We start from the raw sequence: 23362 nt of genomic DNA on the forward strand, positions 1-23362 counted from the left end.
TTTTAACCGAAAGATAAGATTGAGGAATCTTGTTTTAGCACTCGATAAAGGGAGAAGTCCATCAGCTTATTACGGTCCCCAAACACTTCCTGTTAATGAAAACAGGAGTCCTTGACAGGATAGTCGTGCCTAATCCACCAATGAAGAATATCTAATAAGGTAGGATAACTCACCTTTGAACAATTAAGCAGTTCGCACTTTCGACAAGGAAAGACAGAAGACTTCTTATTAATCCTAATGCTTCTCTCACCTGAATGCTGATGTTTATCCAATCAGAAAGAATGGAAGAAGAGATGCGACAGCAGTTGGAAACTGAGCTTTAATGCTTGTGCCTTTAAGAGTGGATCACTCTAAATTTATCATAGATTCGTATGTATCTCTCAAGCTTGGAACTGAGGTCCACAGGTTAGGAGCAATTAAATTTCTGGCCAATGAACTTAAATTTCTTCGGTGGAATTTATAAAGATGAGTAGATCATAGTCAGCAACTTGGCTCAGGCGTTACTCTCAAATAAGAACAGAACTGGAAATTAGATATACACGAATGTTTACAAATGTTTATGTCATTCTAAATGAAATACAAAAGACCAAAACTATTTGGACAACCACCACCCATTATCAGGGATCAAATGCCGGAATTTCTTGTAAAGGAGAATGTAATGCTCTATGTACGGTTCTATCAAATATATTTCGATAAGGGTCCTCCTCTCGCTTCTTGAGCAAATACGCGATGCAGCTTTCCACTCCAGATTTTACCTGCGAGTACAACTCGTTTGCGTTTTCTCTATCCTTCAGTGATTCATATCTCCCCCTTGTCTCTATGGGCTTTCCAAACAGATAGTAAAAGCGGCCAGGTATCCTTGGCAAAATCACTGGAATATTAAGTGCTTCATCCTCCCTAAAAAACAGGACATAATTCATGTCAATGTCGGAAGAATTTCAGTGTGGTAAGTGATTTTATAATTTCAAAGGCCATCCATACAAAATCTATACACATCATCTTTTGAAGGTCATGGGTAGAGAGCTACCTCACTCGTATAGCGTTGCGACTAGATTCTCTGATGTAGTCATTGACCAATGGAATCTTCATCAGATCATTGTTATCAAGTACCAACTGCCCGTTCAAAGTAAAAATCACATCATCATCAGAATGCAATGCTGAGGTACGTCATATAAATGGGGAGGCTCATTTTCATTTTTAGACTTGCTGTAGGACTCATTTAATTTAAAATAATGACAGCAATAGTAAATGCAAAAGTTTACAAGAAAGATGCATCAAAACTGTATATGATTCAGCCAAATTTATACAACCATGCACGTAATTAACTAAATTAGCCGAAAATAGTTGCAAGATTAAACTTGAACTCCGAAGAAGGTGTAAAGCAGAAGGAACAAAAGGGGTGCAGGTACGTAAAATAGTGACAAACCCCCAGAAGTAGAAATAAAATGCTCTGTAAGTTTTAAATTCCCAACCTTTGCAGAGAGTGGAGAGCTAATTACTAAACTTTAATCCAGATATAGACACTAGAGAGAGCTTACTTCTGTGATGTCATCCTCTCCCACAGTTCCAAAGGGTACTATTGTGGCGCCAAACCGTGCAGCCATTCTCACAAATTCTGGTTGGTCTGGCCAGAACAACTTGTATTCTTCACCCTTCAAACGGAACATGATAGATCTGAGGTGAACTTTACAAGGCATAATTTTATTGTAATAATGCACAAGCAAAAGCTTAGCAGTGAATCCGAGTACCCCTTTAATTAAATACATATGAAACCTCAGAACGAACACTCTAAGAGGCAATGCAAGACCAAATTACTCGTGTTTTTCAACACTTTATAAAAATACAACTGAAAATTTGTCTCTGAAGAAAAACTGTCAATATTTTTATATTATTCTCATCTGGTGTTTAACCCCCTTAACAGAAAATGCGTTCTTATTCATGCAAAATGATTTTCACTTATAACTCGCTTAGCTTCTTATCCACCCCCAATTACCACCATCAGCTAGACCGCTGCCACCAACAGCAATTGCCACCACTACCACCAGCATATGAGCTAATTGGCTACAGTATCTGACATGGCTACCCCAACCACTGCCCGGCAGCCATTACGAATTCTCCTTCTCCACATGGCTTTACATCTTCAGTCGTAAAACTTATGCTGCAGAAGATCCTTCTTACCTTATAACATGGAAATTCTATTTGGAAAATTATTTTTCAAATGATTTGTCTGATTACATTATAAATAAGACCAACTGGGTTAAAACAAGATCTGATCCGGCAGCTACACTGCACAAGAGAACTAACTGAACTGAATGTAAGGTACTTACACACCTTATAATGACCAGCCTCACGTGAACCGCCAGGATAAAGTAGAACATGAGATTTGGTTGAGAACAATTTAAAGAGGTTGCTTCCGGTTACAGGAACTGCTCCAAATACTTTTATCCAATCCATTAGATCAAATTCAGAAGATAAATTTTCCATTTTTCCAGAGAACAACATTGGATGAGCTATCCCACGCACAATAACGTTCTTCTCTCTCAAGAATTCTTCAACAAGTGAAAACAGCTCAAGGCCCAGCAACATGTGATAACCGACTAACAACACCGGTCCTTCAGAAGGAACCCCAGAAAGACCTCTCACTATCTTCCCATCTTCCAAAGTTGAGAATAATGCTGAACTAGATGCATTGCGAAATGGTCTGCATTTATCCGGCCACAGCATCAGAATAAGATTGACTGGTTGCAATTAATGAATCAGCGTTTGTGGAAGGGTATGACCCATCCATTTTGTGCTGGGTTCGATCAGGCCACTGATAGCATTAGAATTGATAATAATAGATTGTGTTTTACGATCAACAAAAGACGTTCAAAATTAAGAACTTTAGGTATCAACCACTGGTCCTTCTTGGGCAAATCACAAGACGAGAATGGCCTCACCCTGAGATCTTCAGGCATCAGTTAGTGATAAAATCATGCACTAATACTGCAGATCAATTTTCAATGAGATGTTGCAAAAGAAATAGCAAGTGAAGTAGCAAATAATCAGATACGAAAAACATGACAACCCAATTATCTAGTTTGAAACATTTGCTGAATAACTTAGATCTTCATAAACAGACTTAAAAGATAAAGGAAAACATTAGTTTCAATTCAGATAGCACAGAAACATTAAGCCGTCACGGCTAGCTTAAAAAAAATCTGGTTGAGGTCATATCTAGAAACAACTCGGTCTACTCCAATCAGGAAAGAGCAAAACAAGACACGCAGAAGCATTTGTTTCCAGAATTACCCGACAACTTGATTGAATGCAACTTTGTTTTCTGACATACTAGGAGGCAGGAAATCCAAGACGTAATCATGCCTCCTCCTTCGACGGTATGTGTGGGTGCCTTTGATGACGGTCAGCAAATTAATACCATCTTCCTGCAATCTCAGTCTAATTACTGGTCAACAAACAGGCAGCGTAATATAGAGAAATAAAGCATTCTTTTATAGATGAAATCTCCTGAAACTCAATGCTAAGTTTATGATTAGGGAGAGTGACGGTTTGAAGAGCCATACACATCCATCGTGGTAAGTATTCAAAAAGAGCACTACCTCACCCAAATAAAAAAGCTAACACCATGAGGGAGATTATAGATTTCATGAAATTGCTAGATTGCATTATATTTCCTCCTTTCCAAATCCCAAGGGAGCTAAGCTTAAGATCTGACATTGGCGACTAGAATTACACAATGATGTTCTGCTTGCCAATTCTATTTGCTAAGTAGACCAATGAAAGATGATGACATTGCCTGCCTCGGACTTATAAGTGCCGCAGTCAAATTGGTTCATTGTGATGACTCAAGGTCTCAAAATATTTTGAGCAGTACTAGAAATAGTAAGTAAATTTATTATAATCATTTTATTCAGTGAAATGACAAACTTGTAGTAGATGAAATAAAAGGGGCTGATGCACAATACATACTTAACTTGATAAAACATGAGATTTTCATCTTAGCAAACAAGTTTGTAGTTTAATTTTTACTATCCAAGCACTGTCAAAGCCTATCATAAGGATATCTCAATTGAAGTGCCTAACAATATTTTAAATGAGTTATCTTCACGAAAAGCTCTCTTAGCTTAAAGTCTCTTAGAACAAGTAACTCCTAAAGCTTGACAACATTGAAATAACATAAATTTTACCTACCAATAAAAGTGTATGTCCATTGTCTTTGAAGTAACGAACTCTGCAGTTCTTCAATGAGTTTGTAAGCCTTTGGGCTTCATCATGACTAGGAAGCATGTTATCCTTGCCACTAAATCAATAGAAACTTTGAGAAAATACAACAATTTGTAACTATGCTTAAATCTGATTCACTATTGTCTCTTCAGTGGAAAAAAAACTCTTGATTCATATCCGGAGGATGCCTTATATGTTAATATTCTATCAAATCAAAAGGATGGACAATCAAAACCATTTCTCGAATTACATATCCATGTGCGTGCACACATGCATTTATCTACAGTTATGTGCATACTTGCGTAAATACATGCATGTTGCGATGCTCATGAATGGTATCAAATACTAACGTGCTAATGAAATCTTCAAAACTATTCACGGACAGAAACAGGAAAGTGGCTATTACCCATACAATGAAGAGATACCAAGCCAAGTGAATGTCTGTGCCACTACTAATTGCCAAAGAACATATAACTGCTTCTCTAAACTAGAAGTACTTACATGACAGTGATTCTCATACTATAAGATTAGAATGAGGCAGCTTATTTTGTCCAGCTGTTGAGCAAGAGTCAGAATGACAATAGCATCAAAACTCATACCATATTAAGAGAAGAGAAAAGAAGATATTGGCAATGCTTGCACATATAAAGGAGCAACCAAATAAAATGGAAAGCGAATAAAAATCATTTGTTACACAATCTGACAATCATGTCATCATCTTGACAAATTGTGGAGGAGCAAAAACCTGGCAAGGAGTAGCACTTCGGCTTTGACAGCATGAAGACGAGAATTAGTATAAGAGACAGCTGATTTAAGCAACTTCAGTTTCCAAAGAAGTGTTTCCCTGGGTATTATATCAGCCAAACCCTGAAACAGGGAATTGATTATCGGGTCTCAAGATAATCAAGAAAGAGCCCAGCAAAGAACATAAACCAAGAAAAAAGATTAGAATATAAGCCTAGTAGAAGCCTGCTACACATATATTGTAAATTTTCGAGCAGTGAAGAAAAACGAGAAAGAACAATCAAATCTCCAGCAGAGAATATGCAACTTACTGACAGACGAGGCAGCAAAGAAGTGAGGTTGACAGACAATTGTTCAAGTGCCACTCTTCGGGGAAGCATATTATCAATACCAACCATTGCCATCTTCACTGGATCACCTGATTCAGAAAGAAAATAAAATCTTATTATCGACAACTCTGAGAGATATATGACATATCATCATTTTCCACATAGACTTGAAAGTAGCATGTCCTACCCACAACAAAGCTCAGAAGATAGGGGACCGTGAAATGGAGTCCATCAGGCATAGCTTCCAGTAAAGGTAACAGTGGCTGCAGCTGTGAACGGCCAAATGATGTAGCTAGCATGACAGAGAAAACAACAGACTTCCTCAGAGTCTCCAAGAAGGCTTGTAAACCAGAAAAATAGACCCAATTCATGACTTTTTTCCGATCTGAAAACTCACCTGGATTCACTAATATGACTACCAGGTCGATGGTAGGATTACGAGCAGCCACGGCAAGTGCCAGGCATCCTCCAAAGGAATCTCCAACAAGATAAATGGGCTTATGTGGAGATGAGGCATACTCAGCTTTAACAGTTTTCTCGATGAATGTCACCAGATCTAACATGTATAGATACAACAGATTACAAAATCTCTTCAATCAAGTTCTCAGTTAGTATTGCATGTTATTTCATTTCTTATAAGTTATAACGTTACTTGAGTATTAGAAGAAAGACTTTACAATTTAAAAGGCTTGTTAACCCACATTTAGAAGTGTGCATCATCAATAACATCATAAGTTTGAGATGGAACGGCGAGGATGGACTATTGTGTATAGCTTGATGTGACAGATAAGGTAAATCGGTGCATTTGGGACTAAATGAAGTGAAAAGCAAGAATTGTAAATGAGATGAACGCACCGCAGACCTTTGCATGTTTTCAATACAGCTCAAAAACAATCCACTCAACCCTAAGTTATTGTCTCATGCACAGCAATTAAAAAGCTTTGAAAGGGTGATACCTTCAAACAGAGTCCGATCATAAACAGGGATATGTAAGCATCGAACTTCAAAAGCCCTGCAGTTTTAAGTTTTCTGCATTAAAATGCTTGGTCATAAATACAAATAGCATATAGAAACAAACATTGCTTCTTGTGCATTGTTACTTTCCCTTGTAACGCAATTCACGACCCCAAAATGATGGAACATACAAACTCACCTCCCCAGTGCTTTATGGTGCAAGACCAGGCCCAATCCAGTGCCATCAAGTCCTGCAGGAAACAGTACTTATGCATCAATAATTCGGCAATACTAGTCTTAGTTTGCTTGAGATTCACAAATGAGGCTCCTATATCATATAGCACATGGTTATCAATTGATGCACGATTACATTATAATCACTTCTTAAAAGATAAAAGCGTATTGTTGAAACTAGAATTCCGGTCATCTCCTTATTATCTGGAGTAAAATTTCCAGTTTTGCACCCATTCAAGCGAGAAAAAAGGAATTACCGGGCAAAAACAAAAGAACTGGAGAATCATTTAAAGGATGTCCACACTCAACGGGGCAAAACCAACGGGGCGGACCTCCGTCAGGCCTAATCATATACCTTGCGCACTCAAGATAATCCTTCACACTCTTAGTTCCATACGCATCATCCCACAACCCCTCCAAGCTTTCCTTTGCTTCTTTCTTCACCTTCTTCTTCTTCTCTACCACCTCAATCTTGGAAACTGCATATCCATTTCCTCCAGTCAAAGGGCCAAGTTTCTCTCTCTCCTCAATAAGAGGAGCTCCATTCAACACAACCAATTCAGGAGATGATGACACTGTTGAGTCACCACCAACCGAACTGCTCGCTTGCACTCTACACCGAGGCCTGAATTGCGAATTCAACGGCAAATAAGGCGACACCCGGAAAGTAACTGATGATGTCATAGCAGTGATACAAAGATTGCACCCTTTTCTTCCCTCTTTCCAATTTCAGCAACTTAGAAAATTTGATCTCCCCCAAGAACTACACTTGTTAAAGGGCTCCTAATAAGTCACCGAGGGACCTTGAGGAGTTTAGTCAGAAGGTGCCTCGGAACACTCTAAACCAGAACAATCACGAATTCCATTCTTGGCCCAAAATAAACAACAGAGACACTGAGAAAGTACCTAAAAGGAAAAAGAGAAAAACAATAAGAAACTTGAGGTGCACCCTCGAAGCAAAATGGTATCTTAATACTATCTTGATAACAGAAATCTTGTGGTTATACCATGGACAAGAAATGGAGCAAATAAATTGCGAGTGAAAATTAATGTGGAAAAGAATGCAGCAACAAGAAAACTGCAAGAGAAGTCCTTGGAGACGGAAACCACTGTTTGGAAGTTAGCTGGGTCTGGTTCTTTGTTGGCACTTGCAACTAATCGGATGGTCGTGGAGGGGGCAGAGAGAGTGTGTGTGTTGATCAAAAGCTTCCTTGTCATTAATTGACATTTACTCCTAATTTGGAAAATACACTTATAACGAAAGATTTTGTATTATGAGCAAAATTTACTGCATAAGGATAGGTGCCAGAAAGAATTTCCCAAACAGATGGCTAGTGGCCTCTTTTTTAATTGTATTTGAAGTTTATTTAATTTCTATCTAAAAAAGACAGCTCTAACAAGATAAGGGAAAAACTCTCTTTAATTCTCTCAAATATTAGCTTAACAGATAAGAAGCAGATGTATACGGTTTAGACGAACCATGCCGTTTTATTTCTTCACATATGCAAGGGATCTCATGCTTGTTTCGCGAAAAATAAACGATTTAGATAACATTTTCCTAAAAATGATTGCTCATATCGCTATAAAAATGAATTGACAAAAACTTTTTGATCATCAGCGAAAATATTTAAACATAAATTATTGTTGATAATGAAAATATTTTTCATTAACTAATTATTTTAATCTATACAATCGATCATTTTTAGGAAAATATTTTCCAAACCATTTCATTTTCCCGAAACAAATGCACCCAGAGTAAATGTTCGGATTTTCGTTTTAAGAAAAGCTCTTATGAACAAAAATCCACTTTTGTGGGATTGTGAAATTATTTCCTTCTTTTTCTTGTGAAAATTTTCGAATAAAGAAAATGAGACGAGATTTAGACTGATACGTGAGAGCATATCTCTAGAATTGCCGACAAGCAATCAAATTTGGACTAATCTAGAGTTGCCTTTTCCATCTTAAGAAAAGATCTTATCATCTATGCTAAAGACGGCCTAATCAAAATAGCAGCAAATGAGAGAGACGAACAAGATTTAAGGCCACTGGTTTGGACCATCAATAAAACAAGAATTGCCGAACACAAAATGGTTCTGTCTTGATTGAATGCCAAATCTTGTCATGTCTTTCCCTATCAGCAAAATACATGGAGCCAAAAGTCCAATGAAAGTTTCTTTTCTTTTCTTTTCTCAGTTTTTTTCTAGACTTGAAGATGTCGCCATCTGACTCTTGAAATAACCGCAACTTCTCCTAGATTTTGTCGAAAGATTGCCATTGTCCCGTCCAAAACCCATAAACAAAACGACATAATTAAACTTATGAGAGACACACATCAGTTGGGTTGAAATTTTGTCGCCCGTTACAAATTAACTATCTTGTCCTGTAATTGTTAACACTTAGCACAGTCCATAATGCAGCCGAACGTAGTATGCACACGAAAGTCGTTACCGTAAGGGAATATGAATATTTCAAGTAAAAGCCTAAAGTGGGGTCGCTTTTTCAAAAGAAAGTCCGGAGAAAACTTTGTATCGGGTAAGGCCCTAAAGTGGTAAATTTAGCCTTAAATAAGGGCCGAGCTAATCGGCTGGCCAAATCTTTGCCAACAAAAGCCACCTCGAATCTGATCCCAGAAAAAACAGGAGAAGCTAGAAGTTGTAATATCCCAGCTGTGGTTTGGAGAAACAGTGTCCCATAATGGAAGTCCAGTTTGTAATCTTTTCTCCATGGAAATAAAAATTACAGAAGAATCGGCTCCTTTTCGCGCACACTGATATGCATGTTCTCCTCAGTATCCAATTCTGAATTAGTAACGGTAGTCTTTGCCCAATTATTATGTTGCACAATCTACTAAACAACTCTGCACATTTCGACTATGTCCATGTTGTTTTTGGAAATGGATGAAACTCACCCCGGACGATGGAGGCCCCCAAAAACAATCAAAATCGTGTGAAATATTTTGCTGCTATCGGATTTGGCGTGATGTAAGTAGAATCATGTCCAAACCCAAACAGAAAAGGAGAAACACTCGATCTCTGTATAGTGAAGTTGCAATTCAAAGAAATACATTCACAATCCAAAAATAAGTACCTTCTCTTTGGTCTTATGCTTTTCACTCGGTGAAGCAAATGTGCTCTTCTTCAGATTTGCCATGAGAACTCGGACAAAAGTAAGTATCGGCATCAGAAAACAATTATTCAACAGAGCACAACCTTCCTCGATCGCGCCGTGCGGTTGACCAGTCATGCCCTTCACTTGTGAGGGTCCCATGCCGATAAATGGCCCAGATGCGGCTAGCTCAACACTGCCTTATGTACCGTTTTATCAGAACACCGCTCAAGTATTCTTACGTTAATTCACATTTCATACTGCATGTTTAGTATGTCCCAAATAGCATTCTGCAACATCGAAAGGAAAACAGAATAGAATAGAAGATGAAGAAGAAGGTAAACCGAAACAAGCAGCAAATCTGCTTAGCTTGCACATGTTCGAAAGAGCTTGAGGGCAACAAGAGTGCAAAGGAGGAGCGCTACTAAAATTATATGTGATGTTGTAATTGTTTTCATTTCTTTTTTTGTGGTTGTCTTTGTATGAAGCCAGCCGCCATCGATGGCCATAGGGTTAAAGATTCCATAGGAGTAACCATAACCCGCCGTAAGTTAGACTAGAGTCTTATCGAGAAAATATTGTGTACCCAGTGATTCCATGCTGGATTAATCCGAGACTCTTAGGTCGCAACACCTGTCGCGAGAGGGCCCTACCGTGTCAGGGGAGAGCTGAGATTTTTTGAGCAAAAGCAAGGGCCTCTCTCTAAATCTTTCATAGATTCATATGCATCTCCAAAGCTTGGAATTAAGGTCCATAGGTTAGGAGCAACTAAAAAGATGACTAGATTATAATCAGCAATTCGGCTCAGGAGTTGCTCAAATAAAATCACAACTGGATATTAGATATACAATAATGGTGTTCACAAATGTTTATGTCACTCTAAATGAAATACAAAAGAACAAAACTATTTGGACAACCACCACCCATTATCAGGGCTCAAATGTTGGAATTCCGTGTAAAGGAGAATGTAGCGCTCTATGTACGGTTCTGTCAAATATACTTCGATAAGGGTCCTCCTCTCGCTTCTTGAGCAAATACGCGATGCAGCTTTCCACTCCGGATTTTACCTGCGAGTACAACTCGTTTGCATTTTCTCTGTCCTTCAGTGATTCATATCTCCCTCGTCTCTATGGGTTTCCCAAACAGATAGTAAAAGCGGCCAGGTATCTTTGGCAAAATCCCTGGAATATGAAGTGATTCATCCTCCCTAAGAAACAGGACATAATTCATGTCGATGTCAGAAGAATTTCACAGTATGCTAAGCGATTTTATAATTTCAAAGGCCATCCATACAAAATCTATACACAATCTTTTGAAGGTCGTGCGTAGGGGACCTACCTCACTCGTATAGCGTTGCGACTAGATTCTCTGATGTAGTCATTGAAAAATGGAATCTTCATCAGATCATTGTTATCAAGTACCAACTGCCCGTTCAAAGTAAAAATCACATTTTGTCAGAATGGAAGGCAGAAGTACATCTTATAAATGGGGAGGCTCATTTTTAATTTTAGACTTGCTTTATGACAATTTTAATTTAAAATAATAGACGGCAATGATCAATGCAAAACTTCGCCAAGACAGATGCATCATAACTGTATATTATTCAGCCAAATCTATACAATTATGCATGTTATTAACTAAATTAGCTGAAAATAGTTGAAGATTAAACTCGAACTCCAAGGAAGGTGTAAAGCGGAAGGAATAGAGGGGTCACCAATAGTGACAAACCCCCAGAGGTAGAAATAAATATTATGCAAGTTTTTTAATTCCAAACCTTGGCAGAGAGTCAAGAGCTGAATACCAATCTTTAATGCAGAAATAGAGCTAGCTTACATCTGTGATGTCATCCTCTCCCACGGTTCCAAATGGTACTATTGTGGCGCCAAACCGTGCAGCCATTCTCACAAATTCTGGTTGGTCTGGCCAGAATAACTTGTATTCTTCACCCTACAAATGGAAGATGATAGAGCTGAGGTGAACTTTACAAGGCATAATTTTATTGTAAAGATGCACAAGCAAAAGCTTAGTGGTGATTACAAGTAACTCTTAATCAATGCATATGTAACCTCTGGAAACAAACACTTCAAGAGGCAATGGCAAGGCCAAATTGCTCGTGCTCCTTAATACTCTATATAAGTACAACTGAAAATTTGTCTCTGAAGAGAAACCGTCAATATTTATGTATTATACTCATATGGTGTTTAACCAACTTAACAGAAAATGAGTTCTCATTTACACAAACTGATTATCACTCACTTAGCTTCTTATCCACCCCCCATCACCACCATCGAATAGACCGCTCCCACCAACTGCAATTGCAACCACTACCCCCACCATATGAGCTAATTGGCTACAGTATCTGACATCGCTACCACAACCACTGCCAGGCCGTCATTATGAATTGTCCTTCTCCAGATGGCTTTACATCTTCACTAGTAAAACTTATGCTGTGGAAGATCCTTCTTACCTTATAGCCTGGACCCGAGGAAATTCTATTTGAGAAATTATGTTTAAAAGATTTGTCTGATTACATTATTAATAAGACCAATTGGGTTAAATCAAGATCGAATCCAGTTGTTAACACTGCACAAGAGAACTAATTGAACTGAATGTAAGGTACTTACACACCTTATAATGGAGAGCCTCGCGTGCACCGCCAGGATAAAGCAGAACATGAGATTTGGTTGAAAACAATTTAAAGAGGTTGCTTCCGGTTACAGGAACTGCTCCAAATACTTTTACCCAATCAATTAGATTAAATTCAGAAGATGAATTTTCCATTTTTCCAGAGAACAACATCGGATGAGCTATCCCACGCACAATAACGTTCTTCTCTCTCAAGAATTCTTCAACAATTGAATACAGCTCTAGTCCCATCAACATGTGATAACCGACTAACAACACCGGTCCTTCAGAAGGAACCCCTGAAAGACCTCTTACTATCTTCCCATCTTCCAAAGTTGAGAATAATACCGAACTAGATGCATTGTGAAGAAGTCTGCATTTATCCGACCACAGCATCAGACTAAGATTGACAGGTTGCAATTAATGAATCAGCGTTTGTGGAAGGGTATGACCCATCCATTATGTGCTGGGCTCAATCATGCCCCTGATAGCATTAAAATTGGTAATAATAGATCGTGTGTTACCATCAACAAATGACATTAAAAAGTAAACACTTTGGGTAGCAATGACTGGTGCTTCTTTGGCAAATAACAGGACGAGAATGACCTTGCCCTGAGATTTCAGGCATCAGCTGGTGATAAAATCATGCATTAATACTGCAGATCAATTTTCAATGAGATGTTGCAAAAGAAATAGAAAGTGAAGTAGCAAATAATCAGATACGAAAAACATGACAACCCAATTATCTAGTTTGAAACATTTGCTGAATAACTTAGATCTTCATAAACAGACTTAAAAGATATAGGAAAACATTAGTTTCATTCAGATAGCACAGAAACATTAAGCCGTCATGGCTAGCTTAAAAAAAATCTGGTTGAGGTCATATCTAGAAACAACTCGGTCTACTCCAATCAGGAAAGAGCAAAAATAGACACGCAGAACCATTTGTTTGCAGAATTACCCGACAACTTGATTGAATGCAACTTTGTATTCTGACATACTAGGAGGCAGGAAATCCAAGACGTAATCATGCCTCCTCCTTCGACGGTATGTGTGGGTACCTTTGATGACGGTCAGCAAATTTATACCATCTTCCTGCAATCTCAATCTCAGTCTGATTACTGGTCAACAAACAGGCAGCACAATATAGAGAAATAAAGCAGTCTTTTAGAGATAATGTCTCCTGAAACTCAATGCTAAGTTTATGATCAGGGAGAGTGACGTTTTGCAGAGCCATGCACTTTCATCATGATAAGTATTTAAAAGGGCAAAAGCCACAAAAAACCCTAAACTATGTCCATTGTGACACATTTACCCTAAACTTTTTTCTATAACACCAAAAATCCCAAACTTGTACCTGTGTAACACATTTACCCTCCGTCAAAATTCTGTCAATGGGAACCATCACAAATCTGCTTACATGTACACTAGAAAGCAAACGGTGTTGACATGAAGCCCACATGGCTTAAGTGAAATAAAAATGACATTGTTTTGGCTGAAAATTCATCTAGCAGAATCTTGACGGAGGGTAAATGTGTCACATAGGTACAAGTTGGGGTTTTCTATGTCACACGAAAAAGTTTAGGATAAATGTATCGTAACGGGCATAGTTTGGGGTTTTTGATGTCACAAAAATAAGTTCAGGGTAAATGTATTACAGTGGGCATTTGGGACATTTTGTGGCTTTTTCCCTATTTAAAAGGAGCACTACCTCACTCAAATAAAAAAGCTAACACCATAAGAGAGATTATAGATTTCGTGAAATTGCAAGATTGAATTTGTATCTTCCTCCTTTCCAAATCACTAAAGGAGCTAAGCTTGAGATCTGTTATCAGCCACTAGAATTACACAATGATGTTCTGCTTGCCAATTCTATTTGCTATGTAGACCAATGAAAGACGATGACAATGCATGCCTCTGGACTTATAAAAGCTGCAGTCAAATTGGTTCATTGTGATGACTCAAAGTCTCAAAATATTTGAGCAGCACTAGAAATAATGTAATTTTATTATAATCAGTTTATTCAGTGAATGACAAACTTGAAATTAGTTGATTAAATTAGAGTGGCTGATGCACAAAACACACTTAACTTGATTAAACATTAATTTCAGCAACAATTGTAGTGTTAATTTTTTATGATCCAAGCACTGTCAAAGCCTATCATAAGGATATCTCAATTTAAGTGCCTAACGATATATATATTGTTAGTTTTATTATTAGATAATTAGCAAGTTGGGTTTATTTTAGGAAAGGGTATTTAGGTCTTTGTATCAAGGCTTAACCCTAAGCCTATATATACTTGATTTATCTCAATAATAAAGTAGATCTCTTTTACCAAATTACATGGTATCAGAGCTTCTTCAAAACCCTAATCCTAATCCTAAATTAAGCCCTAACCCTAGCCTACTGTTCACGGCCAGCGAAGAACCCACACGTCTCGCGCGTCTTAGCTCGCGCGCCTCAGCGCGACCTCGCGCGCTCCTCGGCGCGACCTCGCGCCCCCCCGCGCGCGACTCAGCGCGCCTCCAGCGCGCCTCCAGAGCGCGACTCAGCGCCTCTTCCAGTGATGTGATTCGCAGAGAGAGGCAACAGATGTGAAGAAATTTTTGGTCATGTTCCTGTTGCTTCTCTACGATCTGTCTTGGTTATGGGATTTTTGCTCGTGTTTCTCTCTTTGTCTTGCCTTTGTCGATGTGAAGACATTGTTTTTAATTAAAGTGTAGTGGTGGTTGATGTGGTGAGAAGATCTGGTTGATGTGGTAGTGGAAGTTGGTGTGGTGACTTGTAGTGTGATTGATAGTTGCTGTTGGTGGTGTTCACATTTTTTTAGTGGATTTGGTGACAATCTGATAGATTACAGTGTTCTCTTTTTAATTGGTGGATATGTCTACTGATTCAGTAACTTCGGATGTTCGTTCAGGGGTGACTACCCCGACTATTGCTACTGGTTCCTTTGGTATGAGTGGTTTACACACCACATTAGTAAAGTTGGATGGCACGAATTACCCGAGTTGGTCAATGGCCCTTTCTACTTTTATTTATGCTAATCGCCAATCTAGGTGGCTCCATGAACCACCACCTGAGGATTCAGCTAATTTAGAAGAATGGAGGGTCACCGATGCGTTGCGTACTGGCGTGGGGAAGTATGACTCGATTCTATTCGTCCTCTTTTTATGGATTGTATGACAGCTCATGAGGTGTGGTCCAAATGCACTTTACTTTATTCTGGACAGAATAATATGAGTCGAGTATGTGATATGTGGGAGGCATTATTTGAGGCTAAAATTGGTCCTTGGATTGGCGGAATACTATGCTCGTTTTACTTCTTTGTCTTAGCGACTCGGTCTCATCTTCCACCAGCCACATGTGATTACTCGAGATGCAGCAGAGAGAAGCGGACATGCTGGTGGTCCTCTTTCTTCGAGGTCTTGGTCCAGATCACAGTGCCCTAAGACAGCAGATTACTTCTCTGGGCACCCTTCCTTCCATATAGGAAGTATATTCTCGAGCTGCTCGGTACACTCCTGATTCGAAAGCTTCAACTATGTCAGATAATAGTGCTATGGTGGCTCGTGGTAATCAAGGAGTTCGTGGTCGTGGCAATTGGAGTACAAGTAACTTTAATCATGGTCGTGGCCGCACTATTCCGGGTCGAGGTGTTCCTCGAGGTGTTCCTCGAGGTGGTAGTACTGCTAGTGCTAGAGGAGGTCGTGGAGGTCGTTTTTGTACTCATTGTCAGTTGGCTGGACACACTATTAACTATTGTTATGATCTCCATCCTGAGTTGCGGGGTTTACAGGCTTCCATTGATATTGAGCCTCGGTCTTCTTCATCTGGATCAGCTTCCGAACAAAGTACTGTGCAGTTGACTCGTGCAGAATATGATGAGCTGATTAGAGGGCGACAACCTGGTGGTTCTTCAGCTCCTGTTGCTACTTTGGCACAACATAATGATGGTACTTGTCTCTTAGCCACTACCGATACACTTAGTCCTTGGATTATTGATTCAGGTGCCACTCATCATATGACTGGTGATTCGCGTCTTCTTACTTCATCTTCTTCTACTCCTTCCACTTCAGTCACCTTAGCAGATGGTTCAAAATCTCAAGTAGCTGGTACAGGTTGTGTGTCATTGAATTCCTCCATATCTTTGCCTTTTGTTTACCATATTCCTCGATTCCCTTATAGTTTGTTATCTGTCAGTTCCATTACTCGTGATCTTGATTGCAATATCACCTTTTCTCCATCTTCATGTGTCCTCCAGGATCGGAAGACTGGACGCCGGATAGGTGGTGGGCGTGAGGCTGGTGGATTGTATCTTCTAGACCCCGTGATTGTTCTTGCTCACGCTACTATTCGGAAGAAGGTGTGGATGACTCTTATCGGTTGCATTGTCGTCTGGGTCATCCGTCAACAGATACACTTTGTCATTTTCCTTTTGTGTCTAGATCGAGTCTTAAGTTTGATTGTGAAACGTGTCAGTTGGGAAAGCATCATCGTGTGTCTTTTCCACCCCGTGTTTTGAGTCGTGCTTCTCAACCATTTGAGTTAGTCCATTATGATGTTTGGGGTCCTAGTCGAGAGTCTTCATTTGGTTTTCGTTATTTTGTCACTTTCATTGATGATTGTACTCGTACCACTTGGTTATATTTAATAAAAGATCGTACCGAGGTATTTCACTTCTTTCGTCAATTTTACAATGAAGTTACTACTCAGTATGGATATCCTGTTAAATGCTTACGTACAGATAATGCTCGTGAGTATTTTTCTTCTTCCACCTTTCTTCCTTTCCTTGAATCTCGTGGTATTTTACATCAGAGTTCTTGCGCTCACACTCCACAACAAAATGGAGTTGCTGAACGTAAGAATCGTCATTTACTCGATGTTGCCCGGTGTCTTCTTCTTCATACACATGTACCTAAATCTTACTGGAGCTATGCTATTCGTACAGCATGTCATCTTATTAATCGTCTTCCATCTTCTGTGTTAAAGGGAGCTGTTCCTTTTACTCTTCTTCATCCTAATCAACCTTTATGGTCTATTCGTCCTCGTATTTTTGGTTGTGTCTGTTTTGTCCATCAGTTGTCTCCTGGCCTAGACAAATTATCTCCCCGTGCTGAAAAATGTGTCTTCGTTGGTTACTCTCGTACCCAAAAGGGTTATGTTTGTTATAATCCTACTTCTCGTCAGAGTACGTCTCTCGCGATGTTACCTTCTTCGAGGATCGGACATTTTTGGTAATGTTTCTTGTCCCGCACCGTCTTCCTCACCTTCTCAAACATTGTTAGTTCCCTACCTATATCTCCAGCGAGAATCACCATTTGTCTCTTCTATTGTTGTTCCATCAAATCCAAGTTCATCTCAGCCACTACAGGTCTATACACGTGGTCCTCGCCGTGCTTGGAATCATGACTCTCCATCAGCAGACGCCTCACCACTATCTCCGGCCCCGGCTTCTGATCCTCTTCCATCACCTCCAGTTGACTCTCCTGTTGCACACCGTACTCGATCTCGGTATCCTCTTGCTCATTTTGTGTCTTATCATAATTTATCTCCTCAAATGTCATCATTTGTGTCGTCTCTCGCATCTGTGTCTGTGCCCAATAGTGTGCAGGAAGCTTTAGCTCATCCAGGTTGGGCTCGTGCTATGGAGGAAGAAATGGCTGCACTACAACACAACAAGACTTGGGAACTTGTCTCTTTACCTCCTGACAAGCAATTGGTAGGTTGTCGGTGGGTATTTGTTGTTAAATATCATCCTGATGGTTCTGTTGAGCGCTTAAAGGCGCGTCTTGTTGCGAAGGGCTATACTCAAAATTATGGCATTGACTATGACGAGACTTTTTCTCCAGTGGCTAAAATTCCTTCTGTTCGTGTCATTATTTCTTTGGTTGCTCGTTTTAAGTGGACTCTTCATCAGCTTGATGTTAAAAATGCGTTCCTTTATGGGGATCTTCAAGAAGAGGTCTATATGGAGCAACCACCCGGGTTTGTTGCTCAGGGGGAGAAGGTATGCCGATTGCGTAAAGCTCTATATGGACTAAAGCAGTCTCCTCGTGCTTGGTTCGGTCGTTTTAGTGATGCTGTTACCAGTTTTGGTATGCATCGATGCAATGTGGATCATTCCGTATTTAGTATGTCATCTTTGAAGGGGTATGTTATTCTGGTTGTTTATGTTGATGATATCATTGTTACTGGGAGTGATTTGAAGGCATAAAACGACTCAAGCTGTTTCTACAAAAGGAGTTTAATACTAAAGACTTAGGTCTACTTCGATATTTTCTCGGTATCGAAGTTGCATATACTGGTGATAGTATTGCTCTTTCTCAGAGAAAGTACGCCATTGATATTCTTAAGGAGGTGGGCTTGCACGATGCTAAGCCTGGTGATACACCTATGGACCCTGGGGTGAAGCTTGATAACGAACACGGGGAACTTCTTCATGATCCAGAAAAATATCGTCGGTTGGTAGGCAAGTTGAATTATCTTACCATTACTCGTCCAGATATCTCATTTGCTGTTAGTGTGGTGAGTCAGTTCATGAGCTCTCCTCGTACTACTCACTGGCAAGCTGTCTTACATATTATACGATATTTGAAGGGAGCCCCAGGTCAAGGGCTTGTATTCCATAATCGGGGTCATCTTAATGTAGCTGGTTATTCTGAGCCAGACTCTTTGGAGGTGACAGGATACTCTGATGCAGATTGGGCTGGTTGTCCTGTAGATCGCCGGTCTATATCAGGGTACTGTGTATTCCTTGGAGGTAATCTTGTGTCGTGGAAGAGTAAGAAACAATCGGTTGTTTCTCGATCTAGTGCGAAACGGAATATCGTGCTATGGCTAACGTTACAAGTGAGCTTCGGTGGATTCGTATGTTGTTGGCGAGATTGGATTACATATGGCAGGATCGTCTACTCTCCATTGTGACAATCAATCTGCCATTCATATTGCTAGTAATCCAGTGTTTCATGAGCGAACTAAGCATATAGAGATTGATTGTCACTTTGTTCGGGAAAAGGTGAATTGTGGTGATATACAGCTGGTACATACACGGTCTGAGGAGCAATTAGCAGACATTTTCACGAAACCTCTACGGCGTGGACGAGTTTCATATATTTGCAGCAAGTTAGGTCTTTTTGATATGTATGCCCCAACTTGAGGGGGAGTGTTAGTTTTATTATTAGATAATTAGCAAGTTGGGTTTATTTTAGGAAAGGGTATTTAGGTCTTTGTATCAAGGCTTAACCCTAAGCCTATATATACTTGGTTTATCTCAATAATAAAGTAGATCTCTTTTACCAAATTACATATATATTTTTTTTGGTTAAAAGTGCCTAACGATATTTTAAAATGAGCTAATTGCATAAAAAGCTCCCTTAACCTAAAGTCTCTTAAAACAAGTAACTTCTCAAGCTTTACAACATTGAAATAACATAGATTTCACCTACCAATAGAAGCGTATGCCCATTGTCTTTAAAGTGACGAACTCTGCAGTTCTTCAATGAGTTTGTAAGCCTTAGGGCTTCATCTTGACTAGGAAGCATGTTATCCTTGCCACTAAATCAATGGAAACTTTTGAGAAAATACAACAATTTGTAACTATGCTTAAATCTGATTCACTATTGTCTCTCCAGTGGAAAAACAACTCCCGACTCATACTCACATATCCATGCGCATGCATCATTATCTACAATTATGTGCATGCTTGTATAAATACATGCATGTTGCGATGCTAATGCATGGTAGCATACACTAATGTGCTGATAGACACCTTAAAATTATTTCACAGACAGAAACAGGAAAATGGCTATTACCATACAATGAAGAAATACCAAGCCAAACGAATGCTTGTGCCACTACTAATTGCCAAAGGACAGATAACTGCTTATCTAAACTGGAAGTACTTTACATGACAGTGTATTCATACTATAAGATTAGAATTAGACAGCTTATTTTGTCCAGCTGTTGAGCAAGAGTTGGAATGACAACAGCATCAAAACCCGTCCTATAGGAAAAGTTGAGAAAGAAGATATTGGCAATGGTTGCACATATGTAGGAGCTACCAAATAAAGCGGAAACGAATCAAAAATCATTTAGTACACAATCTGAATCTTGACAAAGTCTGGAGGAGCAAAAACCTGGCAAGAATTAGCACTTCGGCTTTGACAGCATGAAGACGAGAATTAGTATAAGGGGCAGCTGATTTAAGCAACTTCAGCTTCCAAAGAAGTGTTGCCCTGGGTATTATATCAGCCAAACCCTGAAACAGGGAATTAATTATCGAGTCTCAAGATAATCAAGAAAGAGCCCAGCAGAGGACAAAAACCAAGAAAAAAGTTTAGAATATAAGCCTAGAAGAAACCTGCTATCCATTTATTGTAAATTTTCGAGCAGTAAAGACAAACGAGAAAGAAAATAAGCAAATCTCTGGCAGAGAAAATGGTACTTACTGAGAGAGTAGGCAGCAAAGAAGTGAGGTTGACAGACAATTGTTCAAGTGCCACTCTCGGGGGAAGCATATTATCAATATTGACAGTTGCCATCTTCACTGGGTCACCTGATTCAGAAAGAAAAATAAAATCTTGTTATGGACAACTCTGAGAGCAGTATGACATATCATCATTTTACACATAGACTTGAAAGGAGCATATCATACCCATAACAAAGCTTAGAAGATAGGGGACCGTGAAATGGAGTCCATCAGGCATAGCTTCCAATAAAGGTAACAGTGGCTGCAGCTGTGAACGGCCAAATGACGTAGCTAACATGACAGAGAAACAACCAATTTCCTCAGAGTCTCAAAGAAGGCTTTTAATCCAGAAAAATAGACCCAATTCATGACTTGATTTCCGATCTGAAAACTCACCTGGATTCACTAATAAGACTACCAGGTCGATGGTAGGATTACAAGCAGCCACAGCAAGTGCCAGGCATCCTCCAAAGGAATCTCCAACTAGATAAATTGGCTTATGTGGAGATGAGGCATACTCAGCTTTGATAGTTTTCTCAACGAATGTCACCAGATCTAACATGCATAGGTACAACAGATTACAAAACCTCTTTGTCAAGTTCTCAGTATTGCATGCTATTTCATTCCTCATACCGTTACTTGAGTATTTAGAAGAAAGAGTTCATCATTTAAAAGGCTTGTAAACCACATTTAGAAGTGTGCATCATCAATAACATCATAACTTTGAGATGGAATGGCAGGGATTGACTATTGCATATAGCTTGATGGGACAGATAAGGTAATATCTGTGCATATGAGACTAAATGGAGAGAAAAGCGAGAATTGTAAAATGACATGAATGCACTGCAGCCCTTTTCATTTTTACAACACAGCTCAAAAACATTCCACTCAACCCTAAGTTTTTGGCTCATGTGCAGAAATTAAAAAGCTTTGAAAGGGCGATACCTTCAAATGGAGTCCGATCATAAACCGGGATATGCAAGCATCGAACTTCAAAAGCCCTGCAGTTTTAAGTTTTCTGCATTAAAATGCTTGGTCATAAGTACAAATCGAATACAGAAACAAACATTGCTTCTTGTGCATCTTACTTTCCCTTGTAACGCAATTCACGACCCCAAAATGACGGAACATATAAACTCACCTCCCCAGTGCTTTATGGTGCAAGATGAGGCCAAACCCGGTGCCATCAAGTCCTGCAGGAAACAGTACTTATGCATCAATAATTCGGCAATACTAGTCTTATTTTACTTGAGTTTGAAAAATGAGGCTCCTATAACATGTAGCACATGGTTATCAATTGATGCCCGATTACATTATAATCACTTCTTAAAAGCTATAAGCATATTGTTGAACTTAGAATTCCATTCATATCCTTATAATCTGGAGTAAATTTCCAGTTTTGCACCCATTCAATCAAGTGAGAAAAAAGGAATTACCGGGCAAAAACAAAAGAACTGGAGAATCATTTAAAGGCTGTCCACACTCAACAGGGCAAAACCAACGGGGCGGACCTCCGTCAGGCCTAATTATAACTCTCGTGCACTCAATAGCATCCTTCACACTCTTAGTTCCATACGCATCATCCCACAACACCTCCAAGCTTTCCAAAACAGCGGTACTTTTTAGTTCTTTGTCCACCTTCTTCCTTTTCTTCACCACCCCAATCTTCGAAACTGCATATCCATTTTCTCCAGTCAAAGAACCAAGTTTCTCTCTCTCCTCAACAGGAGGAGCTCCATTCAACACAACCAATTCAGGAGATGAAGACACTGTTGAGTCACCACCGACTGAACTGCTCGCTTGCACTCTATACCGAGGCCTAAATTTCGAATTCAACACCAAATATGGTGATGCCCGGAAAGTAACCGATGATGTCATAGCAGTGATACAAAGATTGCACCCTTTTTTTCCCTTTTCCAAACTCAGCAACTTAGAAAACTTGAACGCCACCAAGAACTACACTTGTGAAAGAGCTCACGAGACCTTGGGGGTTTTGTTCAGAAGGTTCCTCGGAACATTCTAAACCAAAAGAATCACACATTCCATTCTTGGCCCAGAATAATCAACAGAGACACTGAGAAAGCTTCAAAAAGGAAATAAAAATTGACACTTGAGGTGCACCCTCAAAGCAAAATGGTATCTTAATACTTTCTGGATTCCAGAAATCTTGTGGTTACACGATGGATAACAGATGGAGCAAATAAATAACGAGCGAAAATCAATGTGGATAAGAATGCAGCAACAAGGAAACTGAAAGGGGGTGATGAGAAAGGGAGAGAAAGGAAAGTACTTGGAGGGGGGAACCATTGTTTGGAAGTTAGCTGGGTCTGGTTCTTTGTTGGCACTTGCAACTAATCGGATGGTCGTGGAGAGAGTTTCCATTTTTTTCCTGGTAAAGCTCTAGCCACACACTCCATAGCGCCGACAGACACGGGCCCGTCTTGTCCTCTTCGGTTGTCCACTTAAAACGTTCAAAACTGATCACTGAATAAGAAGTGCAAGCCGCGCTTGTTAGGGAGCGAATGAAAGAAAGAGAGAACATCCAGGCCACCCCACAATGGCCAAATGAAAAGGTTGGACAATGTCCATTTCGAGAAAATATATCGCGTTGTCCTGGACATGCACGTCAGCTTCGCCACGTGTCCAAAGTGGGGGCTCTCTCCTCTCGTCTCCGTCT

The 23362-nt window shown here is 39.6% G+C and overlaps 1 protein-coding gene across 7 annotated transcripts; it reads right to left on the bottom strand.

Moving 5' to 3' along the window:
- Positions 1-500: 500 nt before the first annotated feature.
- On the bottom strand, positions 501-22898 carry LOC115665668 (phytyl ester synthase 1, chloroplastic-like). 7 transcript variants are annotated; one of them, XM_056312209.1, is made up of 13 exons: positions 22122-22876; positions 6451-6502; positions 6254-6309; positions 5695-5853; positions 5485-5589; positions 5280-5386; positions 4970-5091; positions 4192-4300; positions 3292-3425; positions 2332-2701; positions 1539-1652; positions 1028-1113; positions 501-897 (listed from the first exon to the last, which is right to left on the bottom strand). In XM_056312209.1, the coding sequence occupies exons 1-13, from the start codon at positions 22561-22563 to the stop codon at positions 618-620; spliced, it is 2136 nt and encodes a 711-aa protein (XP_056168184.1). In that variant the 5' UTR covers positions 22564-22876; the 3' UTR covers positions 501-617. The 7 variants fall into 7 exon arrangements, with proteins under 7 accessions (XP_056168184.1, XP_056168185.1, XP_056168186.1 ...); XM_056312210.1 differs by lacking the exon at positions 22122-22876 and adding an exon at positions 6743-7610; XM_056312211.1 differs by lacking the exons at positions 501-897; positions 1028-1113; positions 1539-1652; ... (7 more) ...; positions 6254-6309; positions 6451-6502 and adding exons at positions 10555-10771; positions 10929-11014; positions 11424-11537; ... (7 more) ...; positions 21631-21686; positions 21827-21878 and having other exon boundaries at positions 22122-22898.
- Between the last annotated feature and the right edge of the window lie 464 nt (positions 22899-23362).

The sequence above is a fragment of the Syzygium oleosum genome, unplaced genomic scaffold (assembly GCF_021117445.2).
Source record: "Syzygium oleosum isolate NSW1041296 unplaced genomic scaffold, Sole_v2.1 Sole_v2.06, whole genome shotgun sequence".
Classification (NCBI taxonomy): domain Eukaryota; kingdom Viridiplantae; phylum Streptophyta; class Magnoliopsida; order Myrtales; family Myrtaceae; genus Syzygium; species Syzygium oleosum.